Genomic DNA, 27,362 nt, shown 5'->3' on the forward strand with positions numbered 1-27,362 from the left:
TCTTAAATATAGGGTCAGGACTTTCTATGCTATAAAGGCTGGCCTCAAACTCCCGGGCCCAAGTGATCCCTTTGTTTCAGTCACCCCAGTAGCGAGGACTACAGGCATGTTCCATCATGCCTAGTTTAACATATTTAAAAAAATTTTATTGGCACATTTTAGTCATACATCTTAATGGGGTACAAGATGGTACAGGGAAATGGATGGAACTGGAGAACATTATGCTAAGTGAGATTAGTCAGTCACAAAATGTAAGAAATCAGATGCTCCCCCTAATATGTGGAAGCTAGGAAGAAAATGAGACATAGGAGGAGCTCTAAATGAAGAAGAAGAAACTATAGATGAGCAAATAAGGCGGCTTAAATGAGGGGGATGGGAGTGAAGAAAAGGGAAATTCCCTAATGTACATGATGTACATTCACAGACATATCAAAGTTAACACACTTTTAGGGTTAGCCAGCACTATACAGATTTTCCTCATCACTTCCAACTTATTGATGTCTAGACAAGCAAAAAATAAGTCAAATCCTGATCTGTAACATTTGATGATTCGCATGATATAAGTACTCTTACTGTGGCCAGTTTTGAGATACCAACATCACATCATTGAGTGCAGAGCAGAGATGTACAGAGGCACATTGTTATATAATACTCTGCCATGTAGATTCAGTAGATGTAATTAACCTCAAGAGCACAGCTAGTGGTAACTACAGTCATGAAATTAGGAAGTGGTGAGTTTTAAATATGTATCACCTTCATTTTAATATAATTTGTTTAATTATAAGTATACAACATTTAATTATTTTTGCCTGTGTTTAATAGCCAGCTTGCAAAATTCTCCCAAATTTAGCAGTCAGTCAGCTCTATTAAGCTGGCAGAAGCTGGCACCAGCAAACCACTGCCCTACTCATGAGGCTTCACAGTTTTGCAAGACTTACTTCCTAGACTCCATTGTAAGCTGACCTGTCACAGAAAGTCACTCTAGTCACCTTCTACCCTTTATCAATTCCATAGATTATTTTAACTTTGAGATTTGGTTTACAGAACTTTTGCTTCCTCAGAGGTATTATCTGGGGATTAATCTTCACTGAGTGTTTATGAAATACCCTGACAGTACAAGGCATTAAAATATTTGTAAGGCAGGATGACAAACTGCATTTATTAAAAATGAACTCAGATTCACTGAAGTTCTCAAATATACAGGAAAAGATGGCTGGTTTCTCTTTCCACACTGACCAACTGGAAGCTGAAAGAACAACTGTTTTATGGACAAAAACTGAAAGGAGGATTCATAAACTGCTTTCATTAATTGGCTCCAATGTAAATCCTCACTCTTGTTTTTCCTTTTATATCATCTTTCCCTTCTATTTCTAGTTGTTATTTTGCTATACTTCATTATCTTTGTAAGCCACTTTTGCAAAATGAGGTGAAGTGTGAGTTTATAACTTCAAACAGTTCTAAAATCTCATTTTTAATTACAAAACTATTGAAAAACACAAGCTTCTGTAAAAGATACAAATATAAAAAGTTAGGCTGGGTGTGGTGTGTTTGCCTGTATTCCTAGGATTTGAGAGGCAGAGACAAGATGATTGCAGATTAAAGGCCAGTCTCAGCAACTTAGTGAGATCCTTAGGAACTTAATGAGACCCTGTTTCAAACTAAAAAATGAAATAGATATTGGAGCATAGTTCAGTGATACCATGTCCCTGGCTTTAATTCTGGTACCAAAGAAAGAAGGAAAGAAGGAAAGAAGGAAAGAAAGAAAGAAAGAAAGAAAGTCAGACAGACAGTTCTATTGGACTCAACACAACTGTCTACATTCACTAAAACTTACCAAACTATACATTTAAAATTTTTGTTTTCAAATTTTCGATTTTGAGGTATATATAAATTATACCTCAACAAAGCTAACTTTAAAAACTGGTAGAAGTCCTCTCTCTTCCTTCCTCTTTTCTCTTCTTTGCCTCTGCCCGTGTGTAGCCAATGTACATGATGGACATCTACAAACACATCAAAGTCAATCACTAGGCCGAACATGAGAAGGAGGGAGGGGGAGGGAATAGGGTGGGAATTGGGGAAGGGCTAATGAGTGATGTGTGCATGTGTCCCTCTACCATCTTGTATCCCATTAAGATGTATGACTTATTTATCGGTACAATGCTCCAATAAAAAATTTAAGAGTTTGATTCTATTCTTTCAGACCTTTTTCTAGGCATGTATGTACCCCAAACAAAATGTTTTCTTTCACTAGACAGCCAGTGAGGAAACCTGAACATGGCAGTTGGGAGGCTTTGAGCTCCCCATCTCTCCAAGTCCATTTCATTGTCCGCAGCTACTTAATTCCCTGCTACTGGGAGGCAGTCTTGTTGGCACAGGCGGCTCCATGTTTGGGACCCACTCTTGCCGCCAAGCGCAGCAGGGCTAAGTACCTGAAACTGTGACTTGCTCAGAAATGGAAATTTCTGACAGAAATTTCTGTGGAACAAGGTTGATCGATCTCATTCATAATTGGGGACAGGGTTTCTCAACCTCAGCAGTGCTGACATTTTGGCCCGGACAGTGCTCTGTTGTGGGGGCCTATGTTTAGCTCCCAGGCCTCTGCCCACTACCGGTCAGTAGTGTCCTCCAGGCACCCCACCCCCGACATTGTGATGACTAAAAACGTCTCCAGATGTTGGCAACTGTTCCCTGGGGACAAAGTTGTCTCTGGTTGAGAACCACCGTTTTAGGAAAATCCGTTCAAATCTATTCCTATTTTAGGAGACAGCAGATTCTCCTGGGAAACAGGGAAAACAACCAGAAAAAAAAAAAAAAAAAGTGAACTCAAACTTCCAAACTAGGAGACTATTTACTCTTCTATTCCAACTCTGAATTAGTAAGATCCCTGGCAGGAAATAGATTGGTGTTTGAAAAAAAATAAAAGCTGTCATCCTAACATATCTTTTATTTAAAGCCAACCTCCCCCATATATTACCACAAGCAAAGCAGGGCTAAAAAGCCACCCTCATGCCTCCTCCCATGTGGGGAGCAGCCTGGGTTCTCCACACGTCGATTTTATGCCTCTGGAACAGGGAGGAGAAGTCTTAGTTTCTGTGTGGATATGGCCTTTGGTGGTTTCAGACAATGAATGTTAATAAGTTACTTTGAACCCCTGGGAAAGGGATGTCATCATGTAGAAAACTAAGAATCAGACATTCAAGAACTTGGTAGGAATTTGAAAATTATGAAGTCCACTTCCTTTTCATGGAGGCCCAGAGTGACAGAGAGCGTACGTGACTACCCCGGATCACTCAAAGGTGGTGAATTACAGAGTTAGGAGTGGATCTGAAGCTTGTGACAGTCCTGGCTTTTTCTCCTGGTCCTGGCTTAGTGAAGAGAGTATAAGCAGGCCAGGAGGAGCAATGTCATCTCCTTCCTTTCCTATCCTTCTATTCCATGCTTGAGGAATGCCCGAGGCCAGTGGTTCTCAGCACTGGCTAGGCAGTAGAGTCATCTAGGGAGCTTTTGAAAAATACAGATGCCTGGTCCCCAACTATATATATATATATTTATTTATCTCTGAGTCTGGAGCAGGGCCAAGGAAAAGGAAGCATCAGTATCTCTTTTTAAAAATAACTCTGGTGTTGGGAAATACAATCTTTTTTTTTTTTTTTTTTTGGTGGTACTGGGGTTCCTGGAAGCCCTTCTACTTCTGGGCTACACTCCCAGATCTATTTTATACTCTTATTTTTGGAAACAGGGTCTCTTAAGCCAGCATGTCTGGCTTCGAACCTGAGCGATCCTCCTGTCTCCGCCTCCCAAGCGCGGGGATTACAAGCCTGTGCCACCACGCCCGGCGGGAAATACAAATTTATTTCAAGTGACAATGTACTCATTTAAAACTCAAGCTTTCAGCTGGGCATGGTAGCACATGCCTGTAATCCTAGTACTTGGGAGACTGAGACAGGAGGATGACAGGGTTGAGGACAGCCTCAGCAAGTAGTGAGGCTCTCATCAACCTAGGGAGATCCTGTTTCAAAAATAAAGACAAAATAGGGCTGGGGCTATAGTTTGGAGGTAGAATGGTCCCTGGCTTCAATCCACAGTACCACAAAAAGAAAAGCAAAACAAAACTCAAGCTTTAATTAATAAGAAGGCAAGGTAGAATGGAAGTTGCAGAAGGCAACTAGCTGACTGTCATCAATTGATTCAGAATATTTTTTTCTACCCCCACTGTGGTGTGTGTGGTGCATGTGCATGGTGCGTGTGCGTGTGCGTGTGTGTGTGTGTGTGTGTGTGTGTGTATACTCACATGAGTGTCAGGGGATTGAACTAGGGCTTTGCACATGCAAAGCACATGAGCTATACCTCCAAGGCACTTATTACATATATTCTGACTTTTTCCCTTTTTGGGGACTAACATACTTTTTGAGGTCAATTAAGTAAAGGTATCTAAGTCATCCTAGAAGAACAGATTGTTATTTAAACCCCAGGGAGGCACAGTCATGTCACTAGCTCTTTGTACAGGGCTTTGCAGCAGTGCTTGGCATGTGGTGGGTGCTCAATCAATACTTGTTGAATATTATATGCGTGAATGATCTTTTGGCAGTGCATTACAGCATTTCAACAACTCTTAAAATCCTCCTAAAGTCTCCTGGTGCAATTCCCACTAAGATATTCTTGCTCAGAGCTGAACATTCAGCAAGGAGCACGGAGGAGCTGGCACTTGTGCCGTACCCACCATATCCCTCTGTGTAATCAGGGCTGGTTACTGAATCTTTGACTTTAATCAGCTTTGGGTGCTCTCCAGAAACCCTTCTCACATTTGCTTCCTAACAAACTTCAGAGATGGGGCCAGACCAACTTCTTATCCAAGTAGAGATCTGGTTTCCTTCCCCTTCCACCATCCCTAATTTTAGAACCTAGTACCATGTTTGTTTTCAAGCTACTGGACTTTAAAGCTGGGAAGGAACAGAGACTTTTAGCAGGGCACAGTGGTGCATGCCTGTAATCCCAGTACCTGAGGGGCCGAAACAGGAGAATTGCAGGTTCAAAGCCACTTAGCAAGACCCTCAACAAATTCTTTCAAAACAAAATAGAAAGAGTTGGGATATAGCCTAGAGGTAGAATGCCCCTGGTTTCAATACCAAGTACCAAAATAAATAGGGAGACAGACTTCTTATTTAAGTTTGAGGGTATATTTGCCTAATGAGAATTAGCATAATAAGAACTTTTTGCAGATATGCTTTATTTTATTTTAATTTTATTTTTGTGTGTGGTATTGGGGATAGAACCCAGAGGCATTCTACCTCCAGCCTACACCCCCAGCCATATTTTATTCTTTTTGTTTTGAAAGAGAGTCTCACTAAGTTGTAGATGGCCTCAATAACTTGCAGAGGCTGGCTGCAAACTTCTGTCTCAGTCTCCCAAGTACTGGGATTACAAGAATGAACCACCACGCCCAGCCAGATATGTTGTTTAAATGTTATCAACAGAGAAAAAGGCACTATATGAAAAACATAATAAATAGTTTTCATTCTAGAAATACTTCCCCCTAGAAAAACACAGCATTTTAGAGTGAAGTTAACACTTCATAAACATCTATATTTCTGTAATCTAGGGGAGTGATGCATGGTTTTCCCTCTCATAAGAACTATTTCTCTAAAGTGCCAGCTATTTTACTCAATGCGATTATTCTGAATGGTTTTAGATGACATTTTCTGCTCAAGGATATAACAATATTCTTTAGGAACAAATTTCTCCTCCTGCCCTCAGACACTGATGTAGAAACTGATGTCTGGTGAATTTCAGCGGGAGTCAGTGCTTCTCACAGTGTGGTCTATGGATTACCTGCAAGAGAGTCATGCAGTGGTCCCTGATCTCCATCCCAGGCTGCTGAATCAGGACTTCTCATGGTGAACTCCAAGAATATGATGTGCATTTCAAGTGTGTACTCTAGCTAGGCGTGATGGCATACATTTGTAATCATCCCAGTACTTGGGAGGCTGAGACAGCAGAATCATATGTTTGAGGACAGCCTCAGCAAGTAGTGAGACTCTCATCAACTTAGTGAGACCCTGTTTTATAATAAAAATAAGATAGAGCTGGGGATGTAGCTCAGTACCAAACCAAACCAAACACGAAACCAAAAAAAAAAAAAAAAAATGTGGACTATGTGCAGTCCTTGGGTTCATTAAATTAGAGGACCACAAATAGTCAATTAAAATTAAATAGCATTACCTTCACATCTAAAAGGTATATTTATCTATAGTCATCTATATTTAGTTCTTATCATTTGCCAGGATGTGGATATAAAGCAAGTGAATGATTAGAAAACATATACAAAATATAACAGATTCAGCTTCTAATTTATTCTTAACTCTGTAGTTTTGAGTCACCTTTGGATATAGGGTCACAACTTTGAACTTGGTCCTACTTCAGAAAGAGAGAAAAGTGGTTGATGTAACCATTTACATCTATAGTCAATAGTGTTATGAGTGATACAGGGTTCTTAATTGCAGCAACAGAACTTTCCAGGGACCCTAACTGTAAAATAAGGTTTACAAATATTCTTAAAGAATAGAGCATGGTGGCACATACCTATAATCCCAGTATTTGGGAGGCTGAGACAGGAGGACGGCAGGTTCCAGGCAATTTAGTGAGGCCCTCTGCAACTTAGTAAAACCTTGTTTTAAACTAAAAAAAAAAAAAAATAGTGCTGGGGGTATAGCTCAGAGGTAGAATGCCCCTGGGTTTGATCGCTAGTACTATAAAAAAGAAATATTCTTAAAGATGGCTGGGCTAATATTATCTTTTTTTCTGTGTGTGGTACTGGGGATTAAATCTAGGGGCATTCTCTGAACTACACTCCCAGCCCTATTTTATTCTTTATTTTGAAACAAGGTCTCACTAGATTTAGTAATACTAGTGAGTTGGTTTTGCAGGAACATGATAATAAATTTATTTCCAATGTGTTTTTCTTGCATGTTATTATTTTTAAGGATGGTCCTAATCCCAGTTTTGTGTCAGGTAGTGGGAGTATTGTCCCCAGAAGCTGGAGAGTAATTCTTGGTGAAAATGTCACTTTAAATTTAGTGTCTACGTCTTACCCTATGCTTTCTTAACCTTCAGCCAAGCAATAGGATCCTCATCAACACCTAAGGCATTTAATACATGTTATTTCCACAGAGGAACAGTAACCCAATGCTCAACCAATCCTCCTTCCAGCTCAACTGACACTTTTCCTAATCCCTTCAACAGCAAGGTACCAGTGTTGGCAGGGCTGAGCGTAGCACAGAGGCTCAGCCCACAAGACAGGAATCATCCCAGGTTTTTTTTGTTTGTTTGTTTTGTTTTGTTGTGTTGTGTTTTATTTTTGTTTTCTTGCGATCTTGAGCCAAATCAATTCATCCAAGAAAAAAAAGTCAGACACTACTAGAGATGGATGATAGGCAAATGTTGCTAAGGTGGTCCATTTTCCTCCCATCCCTTGGGCTCTGAATATGAGTAGATAAATTCATGGTTTTAAAAGAGTAAAGGACAGAGACTTCAAATTTGGATGAGCCCTGATTCAATGCTGCCAATGGAAACTGACATGGAAGCCAGACCTGTTTGTGTCTTACAAGCTTAGACACTGGATGTCTCCCAGAGCTGCCGTCTGTTGGGACATATCTACGTATCCTCCAGTTCCCAAAATGTGAATCTAGGTCAGTGAGAGCCAGCCACATACTTTTGCCTGCTGATTTTTGATTGGTGTTCCTCTGTAGGAGATGGGGAGCATCAGTTCATGGTGACAGGAAGAGTTTAAATTCTTTTCCTAAACTCCCGGAGGAGGTAGATGTTTCTGAAGTCCTGTTCATCCCCATCCTCTCAGAATCTGCTACAGTGCCTGTAGAGCTATAGGGTCTGCTATAGCACAGAATAGCAATGCTGGGATTATCTGACAGAGTGTTGAGCTGATGCCCTTTCTCTCTTCGAAGTCCATCAGTCTCGCTGGGCGTGGTGGCGCACGCTTGTAATCCCCGTGCTTGGGAGGCAGAGACAGGAGGATCGCGCAGGTTCGAAGCCAGCTGTGCTGGCTTAAGAAACCCTGTTTCCAAATTAAAAAAAAAAAATAGGTCTGGGAGTGTAGCCTGCCAGTACCACACACACACACACACACAAAAAAAAAAAAAAAAAAAAAAGTCCATCAGTCTCAATGTCCTGTTACTTCTCTAATGGCTTCAACTCAGCACCGTCCTTTCCATTTGTGCAGCTGTTCTCCTGGTCCACACCCTCAGCTCATCTATTTCTGGCCTGTGCTATGGCATCTAAATAGTTTTATTACCACTAATCTTTATCCCTGTCAAATCATCACTGTGCCTTTCTGAAAGATGACCTTTAGCTGATACTCTTCTGTGGCTCCCCACAGCCCATAGATAAGAAAACCCCAACTCCATTGGTTGAGATATAAGTTGGACCAGTCCCGACTTCTATCTGGGACCTTCTCTTTCTTTCTCAGTCCCGCCCCTGCTGTGGCCACTGTCCCTGGATTGTAAGTGGCTCATCGCCCAGGCTGTCCTGTTTGTAATGACCACTTCTTTGGGCCAGCCAGCCACTGTTCGTTCAGGTCCGCTCTGCCTGCGATTCCAGCATACTGCAGCCCGCCCTCCCCACACCTCCTCGCACCTTTACTAGGACCCGAGCCTTTCATTAAGCACTCACCTTGTGTTACACCGGGACAGTACTCATCTTTGAGTGCTTTCTCTTGTTTCTCCAGTTAGTTTGGAGCTGACTTGAAGGTAGAGATTGTTTCTCATCTATCTCAGTAACCCTGTGCTTGGCACATGATCTGTCATATAGTTCCTGCTCGATAAATATTATTGCTATGTGGCGATCATGAAGTCCAAACTTCGAGTTCTACCATGATCTCTCTCTCTCTCTTTTTTTTTTAATGGGTCTGGGAATGGAACCTAGGGGCATTCGACCTCCGAGCTACACCCCCAGCCCTATTTTTTATACTTTATTTTGAAACAGGGTCTCACTAAGTTGCGGAGGGCCTCGCTAAGTAGCTGAGGCTGTCCACGAACCGCAGTTCTCCTGTCTCAGCCTCACAAATACTGGGATTACAAGTGTGCCCCACCACACCTGGCCCATGATCTCTTTTTAAGTGTCTTTTATTTATCTTTATTTTTGCAGTACTAGGGGTCGAACCCAGGGGTGCTCTACCATGGAGCTACGTCTCCAACCCTTTTTATTCTGAGGTAGGGTTTTGCTAAGTTGCTGAGCCTTGAACTTTCAATCCTCCAACCTCAGCTGCCTGAGTCACTGGGATTATACTCATGTGCCACCACACCTAGTTTCAAATGCTGTTTTTGTTTTTTTCTTTTTTTTCCAGAAGAGACAGCAAAAACAAGCCTTGGAATTTAGCTTTTTCCCTCCATCAAAATTTTTTTAATTCTTTATTTTGAAGCAGGGTCTCACTGAGTTGCAAAGTTGACTCACAAAGTAGCTGAGGCTGGCCGCAAACCGCGATCCTCCTGTCTCAGCCTCCCCAATGCTGGGATTACAAGCATGCACCACCATGCCCGGCTCTTCCGTCAAATTTTAATGTATGAATTAGAAAATCATTTTGTTTGTTAGATATCCAGCTTAATAGTTATATATGTAATTGAAATTTCCTAAAAAAAAATAGAGCTGGGAGTGTTGGCACACACTTGTAATCCCAGCATTTGGGAGGCTGAGACAGGAGGATCACAGTTTACGGACAGCTTCAGCTACTCAGTGAGACCCTGTTTCAAAATAAAAGGATAAAAGATAGGGATGGGAGTGTCGCTTGGAGGTAGAATGCCCCTGGGTTCCATCCCCAGTACTGGGAAAAAAAAGAACATAGTTGGAGCCTTCTGTGGTTGTCTACCTAGAGGGACATAAAGATGTGTTGCTAGGTAAAAGTCTTCTGTCAGCTACTGAAAGGACAATATCATAGAGTCTATAATGAAACCACTTTGAAATATCCTTAATGTGGGTGCTTTATAATTATACAAATGCTCCATTTTGCCAAGTAGTTGTAACTCCCATGTTTAAGGCATGTTTTTTTCGCCTTGTCTGGCCATTGTGAAATTTCCAGTGGGAAAGAATGATGCTCTCATTTTCTAGTGAGCCTGATTCAACTTTGCTTTTTTCAAGAATAGACTGAATATAGGACATGGGGTCACCCAGGGAGAGCTGGAGACAGAGCCAGAATGACAATCCGTGAATTTGGATTCTAAGTCCTCTTTGCCCTCCTAGCCATTTTGGCCCCAAGAACCAAAAAGCTATGCTTTTTTTTTTTTTAAAGTAGAATCAGCATATGATTATTTTAAAAAGTAAATCCTTCTCTAACATCAGAAGTGTGAAGCTGAACTTTTTTTTTTCTGGCACAAGTCTTCACACATAGAAATTAGGTCCTGTTGTTGGATTCTTCTGTGTGTGCTGGTGGAGGGGGTATGGAAACATGAGTCACAGACAAGTTTCCTGTTCTCAGAAAATGATAACATTAGAGATTTTTGGTAACTTGGAATTTTTAATAGGAAATTTTAGCATGTCAAATGGATTAAATGATGGCATTCAAATTATTACCAGTTAATAATTATGTTTCAAGTTTATAAATGTCAAATTAAAGGCAGCAAAAAAAATGTCAAGGAGTTTATGGCTTTAACTTGGATACTTTCTCAACTTTTATTGCTATTAATTGCAATATGTCATTTTGCATCTATATTACATAGGAGTTGGCTTCTTCAGGTGCACATTATTTGGGATTCTTTTTTGTGTGTGTTTGTGCATGTGTGTGGTACTGGGGATGAAACCCAGGGGCCTTCTATCTCCGGGCTACACTCCCAGACCTATTTTATACTTTATTTGGAAACAGGGTCTCATTAAGTTGCTGAGAGCCTCATTAAGAATCTGAGGCTGGCTTTAAACCCGTGCAATCCACCTATCTCAGCCTCTCAAGTACTGGGATTACAAGTGTGTGCCACCACACCCAGCAGATGCTAGGATCATAGGTGTGCACCACCAAGCTGAGCCTTATTTGGAATTCTAAGCTCAGTGCTTTTGGAAGTTATGAGTATCCATAAAAGTGGCGGCTCTTAATGTGGCTTGTGCATTAGAATCATCTGTTGGAGTTAAGAAAAAATACAGGTGGCTGGATCCCACCCCAGGCTCAGAGCAAAGGCAATGTGTTTTTAGGATGCTTTTCCTATGATTCTGAACCCTACCTCTCAGTGAGAACCACCCCTTTGAGGTTACTTGCAGACTTTTTTCTTTTGTAAGAGCCTTAGATTGCAAGGTCGATTGTAGGGCCACTTGCTTAACCACTCAGGGAATGCTTGAATCTCCCCTACTACACCCCATAGAATCAGATAAATACTCACTGATGTTCCACTGTATAATGTACAGAATGAGTAACACTTTAAACATAATGTCTTCTCCCCACCCCTGGCATTTTCTTGAAAGCCCAGGAGTGGGGGAAAAGTATATTATTATTATTCCCTTTCTCCTACTTGGCCAATTTTACCTTCTTCCTCTCTTGGGACTAGTGGTAAAATTCAGCATGGCTGTTTTGGTATCACAGCTTCAAATTATTTATTGCCTTATCATGCCAAGCCATTTTATTTTGGCCGCCCCAGCCCGGTTGGCACATGGCTCTGGGAATACGCTCAGATAAGGCAAGGGCTGCCAGGAAGGGAGCATCTGCAGCTGGTATACTCAGAGGCTGCAGATTTGGTTTTGTGTTTTAATTTCTAACACAGGCATGGTAGATTAAAAATCATTGTTTTGTGGGCCTGATGAATACAACTGGAATGGACAACCAGATAATGAGACTGAGTTAGAACTACAACAGGACTGCCAGTGAGCCTTTCATAGCAGAGATCCAAACCGGAAAGTCATGGGGTTGTACATTATAATTCCCTGGGTCAGAAAATCAAAATGAAAAGTCTTTATTTTCCCTTTCAATCACGCTGTGGATGGCACTTAATTCTTTTTCTGTCCTTTAAGTTTCGCTGTTGCTCTTCGACTGGTCATTAAAGGGAATTCCAGGCAATGAAAAAACATGCAAAATCCAAACACATTAAGGGTTTTTCCATCTTCATTTCTTTTTCTGACCATCTATAAAATAACATGGGCATTTTTGGACATAATGTCAGTGCTGAAACTGAGTCAAAACAAGAGGAAATACTGTCTGAATGATTTCTATTATTTAGTTAGTCATTCAAAAGAAAAACAGCCTGTGTGCTATGCAATTTAAATTAGCTGCAGAGCAGCACTTGTCCTCATTCAAAGAACCTTACAAATGCAGTTATTTCAAGAAGTAGACCAGAAACCTCAAATGCATTTTCATCGAGAGGCACTGTGAACATTTTTTTTTATCTTTATGTTTTATTGGTGCATTGTGATTGCACATCATAGTGATACACTGTACACATCACTTGTTCACATGGTGGAAAAATAAATACATCAATACTCGGTGTATTCCTCTTTACATCACACCCCACCACCGTGAGCACTTTAAATTAAAATTACAAGCCTACTGGGATTCCACTTACTGTATTTCAGCTCCATTTACATGACAAAGATAAGGAATAGAATGGTGATCTCATAATTCTATTTTAAATAATAATTTATAGTGACATAAAGGACATTTATTCAAAAAGAAAGGAAGACATAGACAAAATTGTAGATGTCCAAAGAGAAAAACCACTCGTCTCTCCCATAGGAAGAAATGAAGGTGAGGATGCTCCTCTTGCTGCCCGGCCAGCAGAGGGCACAGGCGCCCAGCATCAGCACCGTCCCCAGGCCAGGTCAGCAGCTTTCTCTTCTAGTTAACTTCTGGAGAGTTTTAGGCAGAGGTTACCACCTCGCCCTTCTATCCTCCCTACCTGTCTTCCTTGCTTCTTTCCTTCCTTCCTTTCATTCTTCCTTTCTTCCCTTCTTTTATCTCCCCAAATGCTCAGAGGACTGAATGCTACCAAGAAGACTGAGTTAAAAATCATTACTGAGAATCACTGCACATCCCTCCTGAGGGCAGATATTATAATCTGTCTTCCTGTGACAGATAACAAGTAATTAATCTAGGTTCTTAGAAAGAAAGGCGACTGATTTTGGAATTGACCTAAAAAAAAGAATGGAGTGAGATGAGGTACAAATTTATACTTTATGGCTTTTTTCTTAATTAAAAAAATTTAAAAAGCTAGTCTGCGGGAAAGACAGGCATCACGCTGAAGGGAAAGCAGGAGTTGGGAAGATAGCTCTCACTGCTGGGGAGTTATTTCTATATGTTCATCATAGCCCACTTCCAACAATAGATATATTTTTCATAAACTTTAAAAAATTAAAGTCTAACATAAGAAGTGGCCCTCTCCTCTATGATTCCCTTTCTTTTTCTCAAAGTAACCACTTTCCTGACAGCTTAACAGGACAGAGTAGTTTTGCTTATTGTTTAACTACTGTGGATAAAATAATAGAGCATGTATTCTTTGGAAGTTGGCTTGTTTTGCTTCCAACTTTGTTTGCGAGCAGCAGTTCCAGCTGTGGCTCGGTACATTCTCACATTTGAGAGGGCAGGTGTTCCTTTGGGGAGGGTACTGGTAGGTCGGATGCCTGTGTATGAGGTAACTATTCGTACATTATTCCCTTTTACAAGTGGAGGGGCAGGATGAAGGTGGCAGCTGTCCAGGGGGCATTTCCAAGGGGATAATGAAAAGTGTGAGAGAAAGTATAGGTTGCTCTAGAGACTAATTTTGATTAACTAGTATTTCTGGTATCAGATTTGATACCAGGAATTTGTTCAAATACACCTAACTTCCAGTACCTTGGTCATATCAATGTACAACATAGTAATAATATGTCTTCTTTCTTCCTTCCCTAGGCTGGTACCCTCTATTAAATGTGTTCTAGGCTTTTTAACAGAGAGTTGCTAAAATCTTCCTAGATGGATAGTTTCATTTAAATATACAAAGCACACGCCATTAAATGTACTACAACCTAGACAGGTAGGAGGGCTATTTCCATGTGATCCCACTTCCTTAACCAAGAATAGATTGCATCCATTACAAAGTGTTTCAAATGGAATAAGACTACCCAGAAACCCGTGAGCTCTCATCTTTTCATTAATATGTAAGAAATAGCGTTCAGACTCTAAAGGAAATCAGTACTCAGAGAACAGTGACAGATACGGGACATGACCGAGCTTTCAGTGTGTGGTGTGGGAAGGTACAATTGAACTCTGAATAATTCAACCTTTAATTTGATGTCCAAGTAGCCAGGGGCTTCTTTACAGAGGCAAGGACTGAACCATAGAGGCTTTCAAGGGGAAATATATATATATATATATATATATATATATATATATATATATATATATATATATATATATATATATATCTGGGACCAAACTCAGGTCTTTCTGAGACCAATTGGATCATGGATAGCAGAAAAAAAGTAGGCAAAGGACCAATAGCTGAAGAGAGAGGGAAGGAAAAAGTGATCTCAGGCTAGGGCTAATCCATGGTCAAATCATTAGAAAAGGTTTTCCAAGCCAGGTGTGGTGGTGCATGCCAGTAATCCAAGTAGTTGGGAGGCTGAAACAGAGGATCACAGGTTCAAAGCCATTCTCAGCAAGTAGTGAGACTCTCATCAACCTAGTGAGACCCTGTTTCAAAAATAAAAATAAAATAAAATAGGGCTGGGAGTGTAGCTCAGTGGTAGACTGAGCTACTCTGTGAAAACCGAGGAATTCAAACCAATATATGTAAATGATGTATCTTTCTCTGTCTGTGTTCCTTTCTGCCGATTTCAGCATTTATGTCTCCATGTTAGTAGCAGGACTTGCCCAATTATCCATTTTATCGATGGTTCTAATAATGGAGCTAAACTGTTCTCAAATAAATAAGAAGCTCTGTTTATTTAAATGTGAATTTCACTGACCTACCTATTTCTGACCTGCAGCCATTCCCTCAGGGAGATCTGATTTAGTTTCCAGTTCAGAGGGCTCTCTTGCTCTCACGACAAAGTAAAAGGACATTTTTGATGTTAGGAACATGGCAGGTGCATATGCCCAACTCCACAGGCCCATGGTTTAGGCAGAACATTTGCTGATGGAAAATACCATTTCCAAAGAATGCCTCTCTAGCCAGTGAGGATTATTTATAGCTTCTGACACAGGTTTCAAGTAGAGAATGAACATCGTTATTAACACTAACTCAAATGAACTCCACAGGAAGAAGGACTATGAAGTCTTCACAGGACATCTTTAGGAGATGTGGCCTTAGAGAACTGGACAATGGGGAGGGAAGGAGGAAGGAAGAAAAGGAAATAAGCTGCTGAGACATACAATGAGTCTTGGGCCTCGGTGTTTATTTTTGTGTGTGTGTGTGTTTGTGTGGTACTGGGAATGGAAACCAGGGGCATTCTGCCTCTGAGCTATACCTCCAGCCCTACTTTTTATCTTTATTTTGAAACAGGGTCTCATGGAGTTGAAAAGGGCCTCACTAAATAAGTAGCTGAGGCTGTCCGCAAACCCGGATCCTCCTGTCTTAACCTCCCAAATGCTGGGATTACAAGTGTGTTCACCACGCCTGGCAGAGGTTCTTGTTTCTGACTGTAGAATTTTTACTCCTCCATTTTTTTTTTCCTGCAAAAGGAATGCTGGTCTGACATCTCAGGAAATACAGAAAGACCTGGGGTACCCAGACTCTGGCTTTGCGGTGACAATCTTGTCTTACTTGCTTTTAAGTTCCCATCACTTTGGATTTCATTGGCCCTACCCAGAGTCCCATCAGAAAATCCTTTATTAGTTGGGCGGGTTTGCTTGCATCTCATTAAGGTACTTTGCTCAGTCTTTGCTTTATATCGTGTCCTCCATAGACAATTCTCACTGAATCCCACTCTGCCAAATGCCACACATCCTTCAGGACCCATGGCTAGCCCCATTTTCTCCAGGAGGCTTCCTCTGAATATCTAGCTGTCAGAGAGGACCCCTTTTCCTCTGAACATTGAATAGCAGTTACAGTCCATTTCATATAATATAGTGCTAATTAACTGTATTGAATTATTTATAATTTTGTTATGTGTTATGTGCTTCCCCAGTCTATTTGAGTTAGGGTCCTGCTGACTTAGCGACCAAGCTGTTTGAGTCAGGGACCTATTCTACTCTGAATGATAGAAAGGCTATTTTTTTTTTCAAATTTGTCCACAAAGAAGGGGATCTTTCTGTGAATTCACATGAAGACATAATATAGACCAGCTGAAGCCCTCTTCTTCCTTTACGATCAATTTGAGACATGTGTGGACAAATTTGACTGCCATAGATAGATAGCACATTTATTCCCTAAGGAGAAATACCATTTTCCTTGATCCCCTGAATGATATCACTCATCAAATGCTTTCTTTCAAGACATCATCTTTTTTTATATGCAGAAAGTTTACACAGTTTTCTGGATGAAGCAGAACAAAAGACATATTGTAAGAAAACCAAGAAGAAGTCACCATGACACAAGCCAAGTTCAGAAACAGGTAACTCAGCAGCAGTTCTTAAAAGCCCTAGAAAATACCATCATTTTTTTTTTTTTTAATAAGGGGAAAGGACAAGTGAGCCAGCTGAAGCAGTCACAGGTAATTCAGAGGGGAAATTCAGCTCCAGCCAATGATCACTCCCCAGTCAAACTGCACCAGGTTTAGCACTGAGGTAGAAGAGGAAAGACCCGAAAGGGAAACCAAGAAGTTGTTTATGTTGGGGCACAAGGAGATACTCTCTTTGCCCAAGCCAAGCCTTTTGATGCATGAATAAGTGATGCAGGTTGATGCACAAGGCCACCTGGAAGAAGGGGCTACAGTCCTAGCCCAACATTTCCTGCTAGCCTTGTGACCTGGGGCGAGTCAGCCAGTCTAGTTTTTTTTTTTTTATCATCAAAAAGGAGATAACACCACCCCAGTCACTGATTAATCCATTCATCTGGTATTTATTCAGGGCCCACTCTGGCTCTGACATGAGGGAGTGCAATGGTGAGCTAAACAGACCTGGTCTTTGCCCTCATGGGCCATCCAGGTCATCTCCCCAGGTTGAAGTAATAGAGAAGAAAGGTATCTTAGAACTGGAAAGCACCGTAGCAATCATCATAAGTGACTTCCACTCTCGATCTAGCTGCGTGACTTGAGCAAGTTGCAAATTTTCTGGTTTTTTCTAGTCTCATCTAATGTGGGCATTTCCTATCTGAAAATTTAATTACTTTAAATGCAAATGAAGAAGTTAGGCTTTTTAGGTATTTCTGAATCACAGCTTTCTAAAGGATTATTTTGAGACACTTTTGACCAACAAAAGACAAAGACTAATATAACAAGCCCTTGTCTACCACTCCCCTCCTTCAGAGAGCAAACATCAGAAGGAGCACTATCTGGTGGCATGCTCTCTCATGCCCCAGGCTGTAGAACTGTGATGAGTTTGGTATTTATCATTCTGAATCCTGGCCTTTCAAGGAAACCTGGTGTGTGACTATGAATGGTTCACCACTAAAGCTTTTCTTACGCTTGGGTGTTCCTACTTCCTAATTAATGCCAGATCACAACAGCGTACACTGTGATCACTGTACTGCCAGCTCATATGCCAGTCCATTCTCTCCCCACCAGCCCTGCTTGCTGCCCACCCAGCAGCCAGAATCAGAACAGCCTTGTGGCTGACACTGCCCACTGCAAGAAGAAGGGCCACAGGATTGTTTTGTTTTTTACCTTGAGTGCCTTCTGTGCAGCTTCACTAGACCCGATTGCGATCAGGTTAGGCCCAGCCATGCTGCAGAAACTCTTCAAATGCAGAGCATCAGCCACGGGGACTGTGGAGACTGCATAGTCCTACACAGGCAAACAGAAAAAGAAGCAGTTTGGTATTGCAGAGTAATTCTAAAACTAAGTAACTCTTGCCTGAATCACATTTGCTCCTTCAAAGCCTGCCAGGCCCTGAGTATTGGGATTAAAAACTGTGACCCACAGGTTTTGGAATTTCCAGATAAACTAGGACTGATTTTAAGAAGAAAGCATAGAGTTCCTTCCAGACGGGTGACTGGGTCAATAGCTTTGCCAGTTTACGTGGCCTGTGGGGGTGGGGTTGGGATGGGGCTGCTATAGTAGGGTGGTTTGAATGCCCTCAGCCAGAGCCCCACATCCTCAGGGGGACAGAGTCCTTGGGGGCCATATGTCTTTCTGAGCAGTCTGGCTAGCCAGTTTAATGATCAGTAAAGGGACCCTGAAGGGAGATGTGCAATATCTAGCTCAGTTTCTAGCACCTAGTGAACACCTATGTACAGGTGACTCCTGATTCCAATCTGAAAAAATAACACACATCACATGAAAGTCATTTGTGTCTCCAGATATTTTTTTCAAGTCACTGATTATCCTAGGAACATGTACCAGGTGTTTGTATGACTATAAACTGGAAGAAAACACAGGCTGACCATGCTACCTTTGCTAGTGTCTCTGTGGTTGCCCAATGAAGCCTAATTATTGAAAAATTTGAATTTGATAGCTTTAAAAGCTTCTAGCAAATGTACAAATACTAGGAACTATTTCGTAAAGTACACCTGTGAAATATAGACACCATTACTTAGGACATATTGATTCAGTAGATCTATGAATATTTATTAAGTAATTACTCTGTGCTAGGCATAAATTATCCTTTACCTACCTTAAAAGTATCAGCCAAGATTTCAGCACCTCGTTGATTTGTCCGTTTGGAAAGGCCCACAAAGAATTCTCTGCCTGTAACAGATGTCATGAAACACAGTAAGTGAGTGGTCCCAGAGGCTGCGTGCCATTTCCTTCATCTACAAATGCTGACCTTGAAGCATCATCCAGGTCTCTCTTGCCACAGAGGACAGCTTTACCCAAGAGGTCAATTCTGGGAGAAAACTGATTTTTGACAAAAATATTGATCTCAAATGATTGCTTTTAAAACATATATTCGCTAGCTGGGTGTGGTGGTGAACACCTGTAATCCCAGTACTTGGGTGGCTGAGCTAGGAGGATCACAGGTGTGAGGACAGTCTCAGCAAGTAGTGAGACTCTCATCAATGTAGTGAGACCTTGTTTCCAAATAAAAATAAAATAGGGTTGGAGGTGTGTGGTTCAGAGGTAGAATGCCCCTGAGTTCAATCTCATGTATGAGACCTCCCCCGCCACCCTACTACTTTCCAAAATTCACAGAGTGGTGTTTTATGGGAGTCAAGAAGAGGATACATGGGGGAGTTAGTGTTCATTGGGCACGGAGTTTGGGCTTGGAAAGATGAACACGTTCTGGAGATGCAGGGTCGTGGACAGGTGTACAACAATGCAAAGGTATTTCCTGCCTTGAATTGAACCCTGAGAAATGGTTCAGATGCTACATTTTATGTTATGAATATCTCATCACAATAAAGAAATGAAATTTGTATTTAGGAAATAAAAGAACTAAGGATATTAATAATCTGTGACAAAAACTAAGTAATAGTAGTGACAAGTTAGCAGAACTACCTCTTGTTCTCCCATAAAAGACTGATGCTAACCTTTGTGTGTGTGCAAGTGTGTATGTGTAGTACTGGGGATTGAACCTCTGAGCTATACCCTCAGTCCTTTAAATTTTTGTTATTTTGTTTAAAAAAAGTTATTTGAAACTCTGTCTATAAAAGTCTTTAAAACTAAAGCCAAGCCTGGTGGTGCATGCTTGTAATCCCGGCATTTGGGAGGCTGAGATAGGAGGATCGCGGTTTGTGGCCAGCCTCAGCTACTTAGTGAGGCCCTTTGCACTCAGTGAGACTTTGTTTCAAAATAAAGAATAAAAAATAGGGCTGGGATGTAGCCTGGAGGTAGAAAACTATATATCTATTTCAAATCAATACATCAAGATATTTATTTACAAAGTGTAAAAGTGTAGGAGGATGGAGATTTCTTATTTGACTTTCCTGAAATTCTGCATTTTTTTCTACTCAAGAAGTAAAACACTAGATAAGTTGATCTCTAAGTTATATGCAATGAAACAACTATAATAGCCATCTAGGCAATATATAAATGTGGCAATATATAAATATATAAAAATCATCTTCCCTAATTCTTTAGGAAAAATTCCACTTGAAATGTGGGAAAAATATTCAAAGAGCAATAAGTTTCTTTTTGCCCCAGAGCATTATAAAGAAGACAGCCATTTAGAAGAAATTGTTTGGTAGACTTTACTAATGCTGTATCTTTAATTTTCATACTGTCCTTATAAAGGGGGATGATGACCTAAGTCAGATGATGTTAGGACAAATCCCCAGGGCTGATGCTGTTTGACAGGCACAGGCATCTTCTGTGGCACATCCACAGTTATTTGCCATTGGTGTGATTATACTGTTTCTTTAAAAAAAAAAAACAAACCCACATAAAAAGCAAAATTCAAGTTGAGAAAGGTCTTTTACCTGACAGAATGTTACTTATTAAATTCAGCTACAATTGAAAAATCAGGTTTTATTAATTCTTTTAAGAGAAAAAAAAAGATTTATAAATCAGGCTTATATACATCCTTCAAGGAAATGCATTAAGCAAGTATTAGCATATTTATTGAGGGCATGCATACTATTTCCATTTTATAAAACTAAGGTATAATAGGAAAGTACAAAGATAAGTATAGTGTTTATTTCTTTAAAAAGTAAGATAGACTTTTCCATTTCTGGCATTATTGTGGACAAGATTTTCTCAATAACTTTCATGATGAAAACAACCAATATTCTAGAATAGAAATATTTAAGAATCAATTTATTTTGTTTTTATGTCTCATGTATCATTTTCTCTTATGCCAATTCACTCCCCTTTCCAACTCCTACCTTATTCATTTATAAGAGAAACCAGGCTTTTTATTCTATTAACAATCCTACATTCCAGACTTGGCAGATTGCTTCCTAATATCATTTACCATTTAAACTGTTCCTTTATCCTTCGTGTTTTAGTAAACTGATAGTTTCATGTAGATGTTAATTAGATTCACATTCTTTTTTTTTTTTTAAGTAGGACTACTTCAAAGATGGGGCTCTTCTTCCTTTGTATCACACAAGGAGGAAGGTGACTGAGAATCACATTTTCAGTAGAGTCAGACTGGAATGACTGGGGATTCAGGTGGCATCAACCTAATTCTTTCATTATCAGTTTTCTATCAGATGGCTTTCACAGGATGATTTTAATAAAACAGTGGATTGTGCATGATCATCAAAGGATGTTTCCTTTGATGATCATGCACAATCCACTGTTTTATTAGGAACCTGCATTTACTGACTGGAATTCTAAAAAGAAAACCCTCAATCAAGTACTTGATCTACTTGGAATATATTCGTAAGGGAAAGACTGGATAAATGCTTCAGTCTTTCCTTTACCTCTCCACTATTAGAGTAATGGGTGGTTGTTCCAGCAGCTTACAGTAATAGGTCAAGTTTTTTTTTTTAAATCAGTGTCCACTATTGAGTCAACAATTGAATCATAATGGAAATTAGAAAATATTTAGAACTAAATGATAACAAAAATTTTCATATCAAAACAAGGGTTCTGCCAGGCGTGGTGGCGCACGTTTGTAATCCCCACGCTTGGGAGGTGGAGACAGATGGATTGCGCTGGTTCGGAGCCAGCTCAAGAGACCCTGTTTCCAAATAAAAAGTATAAAATAGGTCTGGGAGTGTAGCCCGGAGATAGAAGGGCTTCCAGGAACCCCAGTACTACAAAAAAAAAAAACCCCAAACAAACAAAAAAACCCAAAACAACAACAACAACGAAAAACAAGGGTTTTGTTAAAATAATACTTAGAGGGAAACTTAATAGTCTTAAATGCTTACACTTCAGAAGATAAAAGAGTCAAAATTAATGAGATAAAATTCCAATTTGAGATGTAGGGGAAAAACAATAAAAAAAAGGAAATTTTGAGAGGAGAAAAATAAAGAGAAAGAAAGCATTCCAGAAAGAATATTTAATAAAACCAATAGTTGGTCCTTTGAAAAGATTAATAAAATTGACAAACTTGTAGAAGAAAGGAAGGAAAGAAGGAAGGAAGAAAGGGAAGGGGCAGGGGAAGAAACAGGTATGCACAGATATAACAGGTGATAAAGAGACATAGCTATAGTTGCTGTGAAGATAAACAAATAAAAGCCGGGCGTGGTGGTGCACGCTTGTAATCCCCGCGCTTAGGAGGCTGAGACAGGAGGATCGCACGGGTTCAAAGGCAGCCTCAGCTTCTTAGTGAGGCTCTCAGCAACTTAGTGAGACCCTGTTTCCAAAAAAAAATATAAAAAGGTCTGGGAGTATAGCCCAGAAGTAGAAAGCCCCTGGGTTCCACCCCCAGTACCATAAAAAAAAAAAAGAGATAAACAAATACTAAGAAGATATGAATGACTTTTTACTCAACATTTTGAAAACTTGGATAAAATCTTAGATAATGGAACTCAGGAAGCCTAAAGCATCATGTCATTATTAAAAAATGAATCAGTTTAGAATCTCCTCAAAAAGAAAGCACCAGGGCCCATTAATGAGTCTGTTCTGCCAAAGGTCAAGGAATACACAATTAAAATAGAATTGATTCCAGAAAACAGAAAAACAAGAAGCATCCCTTAATATTTTAGGAGGCTAATATAACAGTTTTACCAAACCCAGACAAGGATAAGAGAAAAAATATAGGCTATAGAAATAAAAGTCTTAACAAAATATTAGCAAACTAAATCCAGCACTAGCCCAGTGGGGTGGCACATGCCTGTCATCCCAGTATTTGGGAAGCAGAGATAGGAGGATCATAGGTTCAAGGATAGCCTCAGAAACTTAGACCCTGTTTCAAAAATAAATAATAAAGAGAAAGAGGGCTGCTGGTATACCTTGCAGGTAGAATGCCCCTGTGTTCAATTCACAGTACTAAATATATTCATACATCCAATACTATATTTAAAAAGTGAATAAATAATGATTAAATTTTATTTCAATCTAGAGATGTGAATGGTCAAATATCAGAAAATCAATGTAATCAACCACATCAAAAGAATAAAAAAGGAAATAATAATCATCTCATTGAAGCAATAAAAGAATACCCTACAACCTGGAATTCATTTCCAAGCACTGACATTAGGGAAACTCTTGTACATGTCTGCAGGAGATATATACAGGAATTAGCTTACTAGCATTGCAGATAATAGCAGACAAAACCCAGAAAACATCCAAAATAAACATCACCAGTAAAATGAATAAATGCATTGTGGTGTCTTCCTACCACAAATACTACCCAACATTGAAAATGAACTACAGCTACACACATTGACTTGGATCAAAGAGTAGAAAAACCATCCAAAAGCTCATATATAGTTGGTCTCTAACAATATAAAGTAATAAGACCAACAAAACTAAACAACCTATAGCTTAGGAATACATGTGTTGAAGTAAACTTCAAAGAAAAACCAGGCAATGATGAACTCAAAATCAGGAATAGCACTTCCTGAGGCTGGTAGGATGGAGAGACGGGCTGGGGGACCACAGAGGCTTCTGCAGTCCTGACAGTGTTCTATTTCATAAGCCAGGGAGGGTTACCCAGGTGTTCATTTTATTATTTTTCTTTAAGCAGTACATACACAGTTTACAACCTGGTTATAAGTACTTGATATTTCACAAATACACAAATTAAAGTAGGAGAAAGATGGTGTCTATTCAAGAGAAATTTGGTGAAAACAATTTTTCGCCAGTAGCTGCTTGCCTAACTGACAACTTTCCCAGCAGGATCTGGAATTGGAAAGCAGCTCCCCTTCTGTCCACTTCCTGATAAATTATTAATGAAGCTGAGTTACAGAAGGAAAGGGGCATAGTGTGTGTAGAAAGTACTACAGATCTCGTCTCTTACTCAGATCTGCCTAATCCAAAAATTGGGTGGTAATGTTGCATAACACTGTGATGCAATCAATGCCCATGAATTGTACATTTAGCAACAGTTAAAATAGCAAAGTTTACGTAATATCATTGTTTTACCATAATAAAAAAAAAACAAAGAAAAAATGTAGAAGTAGAAAATAAAGAGGGCAAGACATTAGGTATAAAGAAAGGCCGAGCAGAAAGATGTTCAAATATTGTCTCTGTTTTGAGTAAAATAACTATTAAGATGTTAGTTAATTATTTTTATTTCTTATTTTTATTTTTTTGTGATACTGGGGATGGAACCCATTGTATCTTTGATCTATACCTTCAGCCCCATTTTATTCTTTTATTTTGAAACAAAGTCTCAGTAAGTTGTGGAGGGCCTAATTGTTGAGGCTGGCCTTGAACCTGTGATCCTCCTGTCTCAGCCTTCCAAGTACTGGGATTACAAGCATGAGCCACTACGCCTGACTTAAGATGTTAGTTTATATATAGAATATAACAAGTAAAAAAAAATCTACAAATGGTATGAAAGGTAAGCCTCATGCTTAGGCCTAATTAGGAGATTGGGAAAGACATCAGGCTTGAAATGCTATGGGAAGAAAAACCCTAGGCCTCACAGGAAGGGACTCCATGTATACACTGTGCCTTCACATTGAGAAGACTGTAGGGCGTCTGAGCAGATAATTAAATGGCTGTGAACACAGCTTGTTTAAGCTGAATTTCAGACATGATCCATAACTGCTTATCATAAATTATGTATTATATGTCTATTTGTGGCAAGAAACAAAAATAAAAAAGAGTCGTATTGTTGAGGAAGTGTGATTTACACATTTTGTTTTTCACAAAAATCTATTTTCCAAAAGAAACAAGCTGTTGTTCTGACTTGTCTAAAAGAATGAAAGTCCCATCAATGAGCGGCACAAAGAATATTCTAAGGGGGAACTTACTGGGCGGATTTGAGGAATGCCTGAATCAGCTTTGGCAAAACCAGAGCTAGGGATGCAGCGTAGGCTCCTTGGCTCCGGTTCTGTCCTCTGCAGACTTGGTGCGCATGCTTACCAGAGCCCAACAGCGGGACCACCAGTGGCCTGTGACAGTGGCTGAAGGTGTCTAGCGTTGTGTATTCTAACCACACGGCCCGTGATTAGAATGGCGTCCCCTGGAGCTGGGCGACATAGTGGCCTACCCATAGATAGGCAAAGGACACTGAGCAAGGAGCTACTAAAATGCCACACCTCCTTCAAACATTAGTTATATCCAAATGTAAATGATATAAAACATTACTTTTAGCTGGGCGTGGTGGCGCACGCTTGTAATGCCAGCATTTGGGAGGCTAAGACCAGAGGATCACAGTTTGCGGACAGCCTCAGCTACTTAGTGAGGCCCTTTGTAACGCAGTGAGATCCTGTTTCAAAATGAAGACTAAAAGTAGGGCTGGGGGTGTAGCTTGGAGGTCAAATGCCCCTGGGTTCCATCCCCAGACCCGCAAAAAAAAAAAAAAAAAAAAAAAAATTACTTTAACATGAAAACAAAGATGGCTATCCTTTGACTATATACATGGGATTTGATATAAATTCACATCAGCTTAAATATTAGACTTCTAAGAAGCTTCATGCTTTCAACTGATCTTTTGAGACTGCTTTCCTAAATCCCTGAGGACCAGTCTCTGCTATTTGGGCTACAGTAGTAAAACAGAAATTTAATCCCTGACATTGTGGGGAAAGTAAACTCTTACTATAAATTAATATAACTATTGATTATCTTGTTCTTCAGTAAAACGAAAATGAATCAAGGGGTCCAGAATTTACACATGATTTTACAAAACAATAATCATATAATAAAAAATAATTGGAAAGGTTAAATGCTAAAATTATTGTTTATTTAGTAGCCATAGTATACTGATTGCAAAAACCAATTCTGGTTGGATCAATAATAATACTAGCATTTATACTTTGTTGTTTTCTGCTATTACTGATCTGGCATTAAGCCAAGTTAATTTGTATAGAAAATTATTCTAATTCCTCTTGCCATCTGGAAAGAAAATTAGTTGCAAATGACACTAATCTTAAATTAAGAATCCTTTAAATACAAACCAGATATACAGCTTCAGAAAGGAAAACTATGCAACTCATAAGCTCAATTATAGAACATAGAAGCAAGATACACGCTGATCATGTATATATATTGATAATATTTCTGTCAAGAACATGCAACTATTTGCATACAAAAGTACTTAAGACATCTAAATATTGAAGCGATCATCTCTGAATGGAAGGTCACTTTTTTCTCACTGTCCTCTTCTCTCTTTTCCAAATCCCTTGCATTTGACATTTATTACTTCAGTAATTAGAAATATGTAATGAAACAAGGAAGAGGTAGGTATTAGAAATATATTTTAACAAAATTATCTTAGTACTTACTTTTATTTATAATTTTTAATAATTGTATCAGTACATTATAGTCTTATAATGTAGTTCAGAAAAAAAAATGAATACAAGTCTACCTGTGAATAGGACATCCCCACCGTCAAGGGTTGCGTTTTCATCCTTCATCTCAACTATATTGAGCTGAAGTTTTTCTAATGCTTCCTTCATCATGTCAACCTGTTGAAAATAAAATGATTCCAATTAATAGTCTTCCATTTCCTACCAAGGACACCAACTATCTATAGCTTTTGGGTGCTAAATTATCCTCCCACATGTGGACACATACACGCACACACTCCTTGTGAATATAGCAATGGATGTGGTATAGGGCAAGACCAATCGCAATCATTTTTGTAAGAGAGGAAACTATGTTAGAAATTGCCCATTTTGTTCCTTTCTAGTTCAAAATTGAGTCGCTATTATAGTCTCTTTTTCTTCAGGAAGGATAGAATTAGGACAGGCTTGAAGGCTGACCAGTTAGAGTGCATGAGTCAAGGAAGGTGGGAGGCATATCGCCCAGTCCTCCTAGTTTTGCCAAAAAGTACACAGTTTAATTTTAAACCTGAGTCAGCTGGTTAGTCAGAATTACACACACAGAATTATAGTGGAAGGAATATTAATAACTAGAAACTTGAAAATCAACCTATAATACATTGGCTTCTATTCAGATATTTTCTAAGATGCCAGAAGATCCGAGGCTTCCCTGTATATCTACACTCTTACTTAAGTCTATTCCAATAGTTAGTATGATCAACTGTCTTTCAAAACCCACTTCCTGTACTTGGGAGGCTGAGACAGGAGGATCGTAGGTTTGAAGTTAGCCTCAGCAATTTAGTGAGGTTGTCAGCAACTTAGTGAGACCCCGTTTCCAAATAACAAAAATAAAAAGGGCTGGGGATGTAGCTTGGAGGTAGAATGCCCCTAGGTTGAATCCCCAGCACCATAAAACAACAACAACAACAACTACAACAACAACAAAAACACTTCCCTTGAGGTGATTACTAAATATAATAATTTCATTCCAACCAAAAAACATTGCAAAATGAAGTCCAGGGGCTCTGTGATTCCAGGGTG

The 27,362-nt window shown here is 39.7% G+C and overlaps 1 protein-coding gene across 1 annotated transcript in view; it reads right to left on the reverse strand.

Moving 5' to 3' along the window:
- Positions 1-27,362, reverse strand: part of DDAH1 (dimethylarginine dimethylaminohydrolase 1) — a gene marked incomplete at its 3' end in the record, with an annotated part of 147,781 nt that overhangs the window by 12,683 nt on the left and 107,736 nt on the right. The window contains exons 2-4 of the mRNA XM_080690705.1: positions 26,366-26,465; positions 18,668-18,741; positions 17,719-17,838 (exon numbers count right to left, since the gene is read on the reverse strand). Coding sequence (XP_080546831.1) covers positions 17,719-17,838; positions 18,668-18,741; positions 26,366-26,465 — 294 coding nt within the window. The remainder of the gene's footprint in view (positions 1-17,718; positions 17,839-18,667; positions 18,742-26,365; positions 26,466-27,362) is intronic.

This window comes from Muscardinus avellanarius (assembly GCF_963383645.1).
Source record: "Muscardinus avellanarius genome assembly, chromosome: 3".
Taxonomy (NCBI): domain Eukaryota; kingdom Metazoa; phylum Chordata; class Mammalia; order Rodentia; family Gliridae; genus Muscardinus; species Muscardinus avellanarius.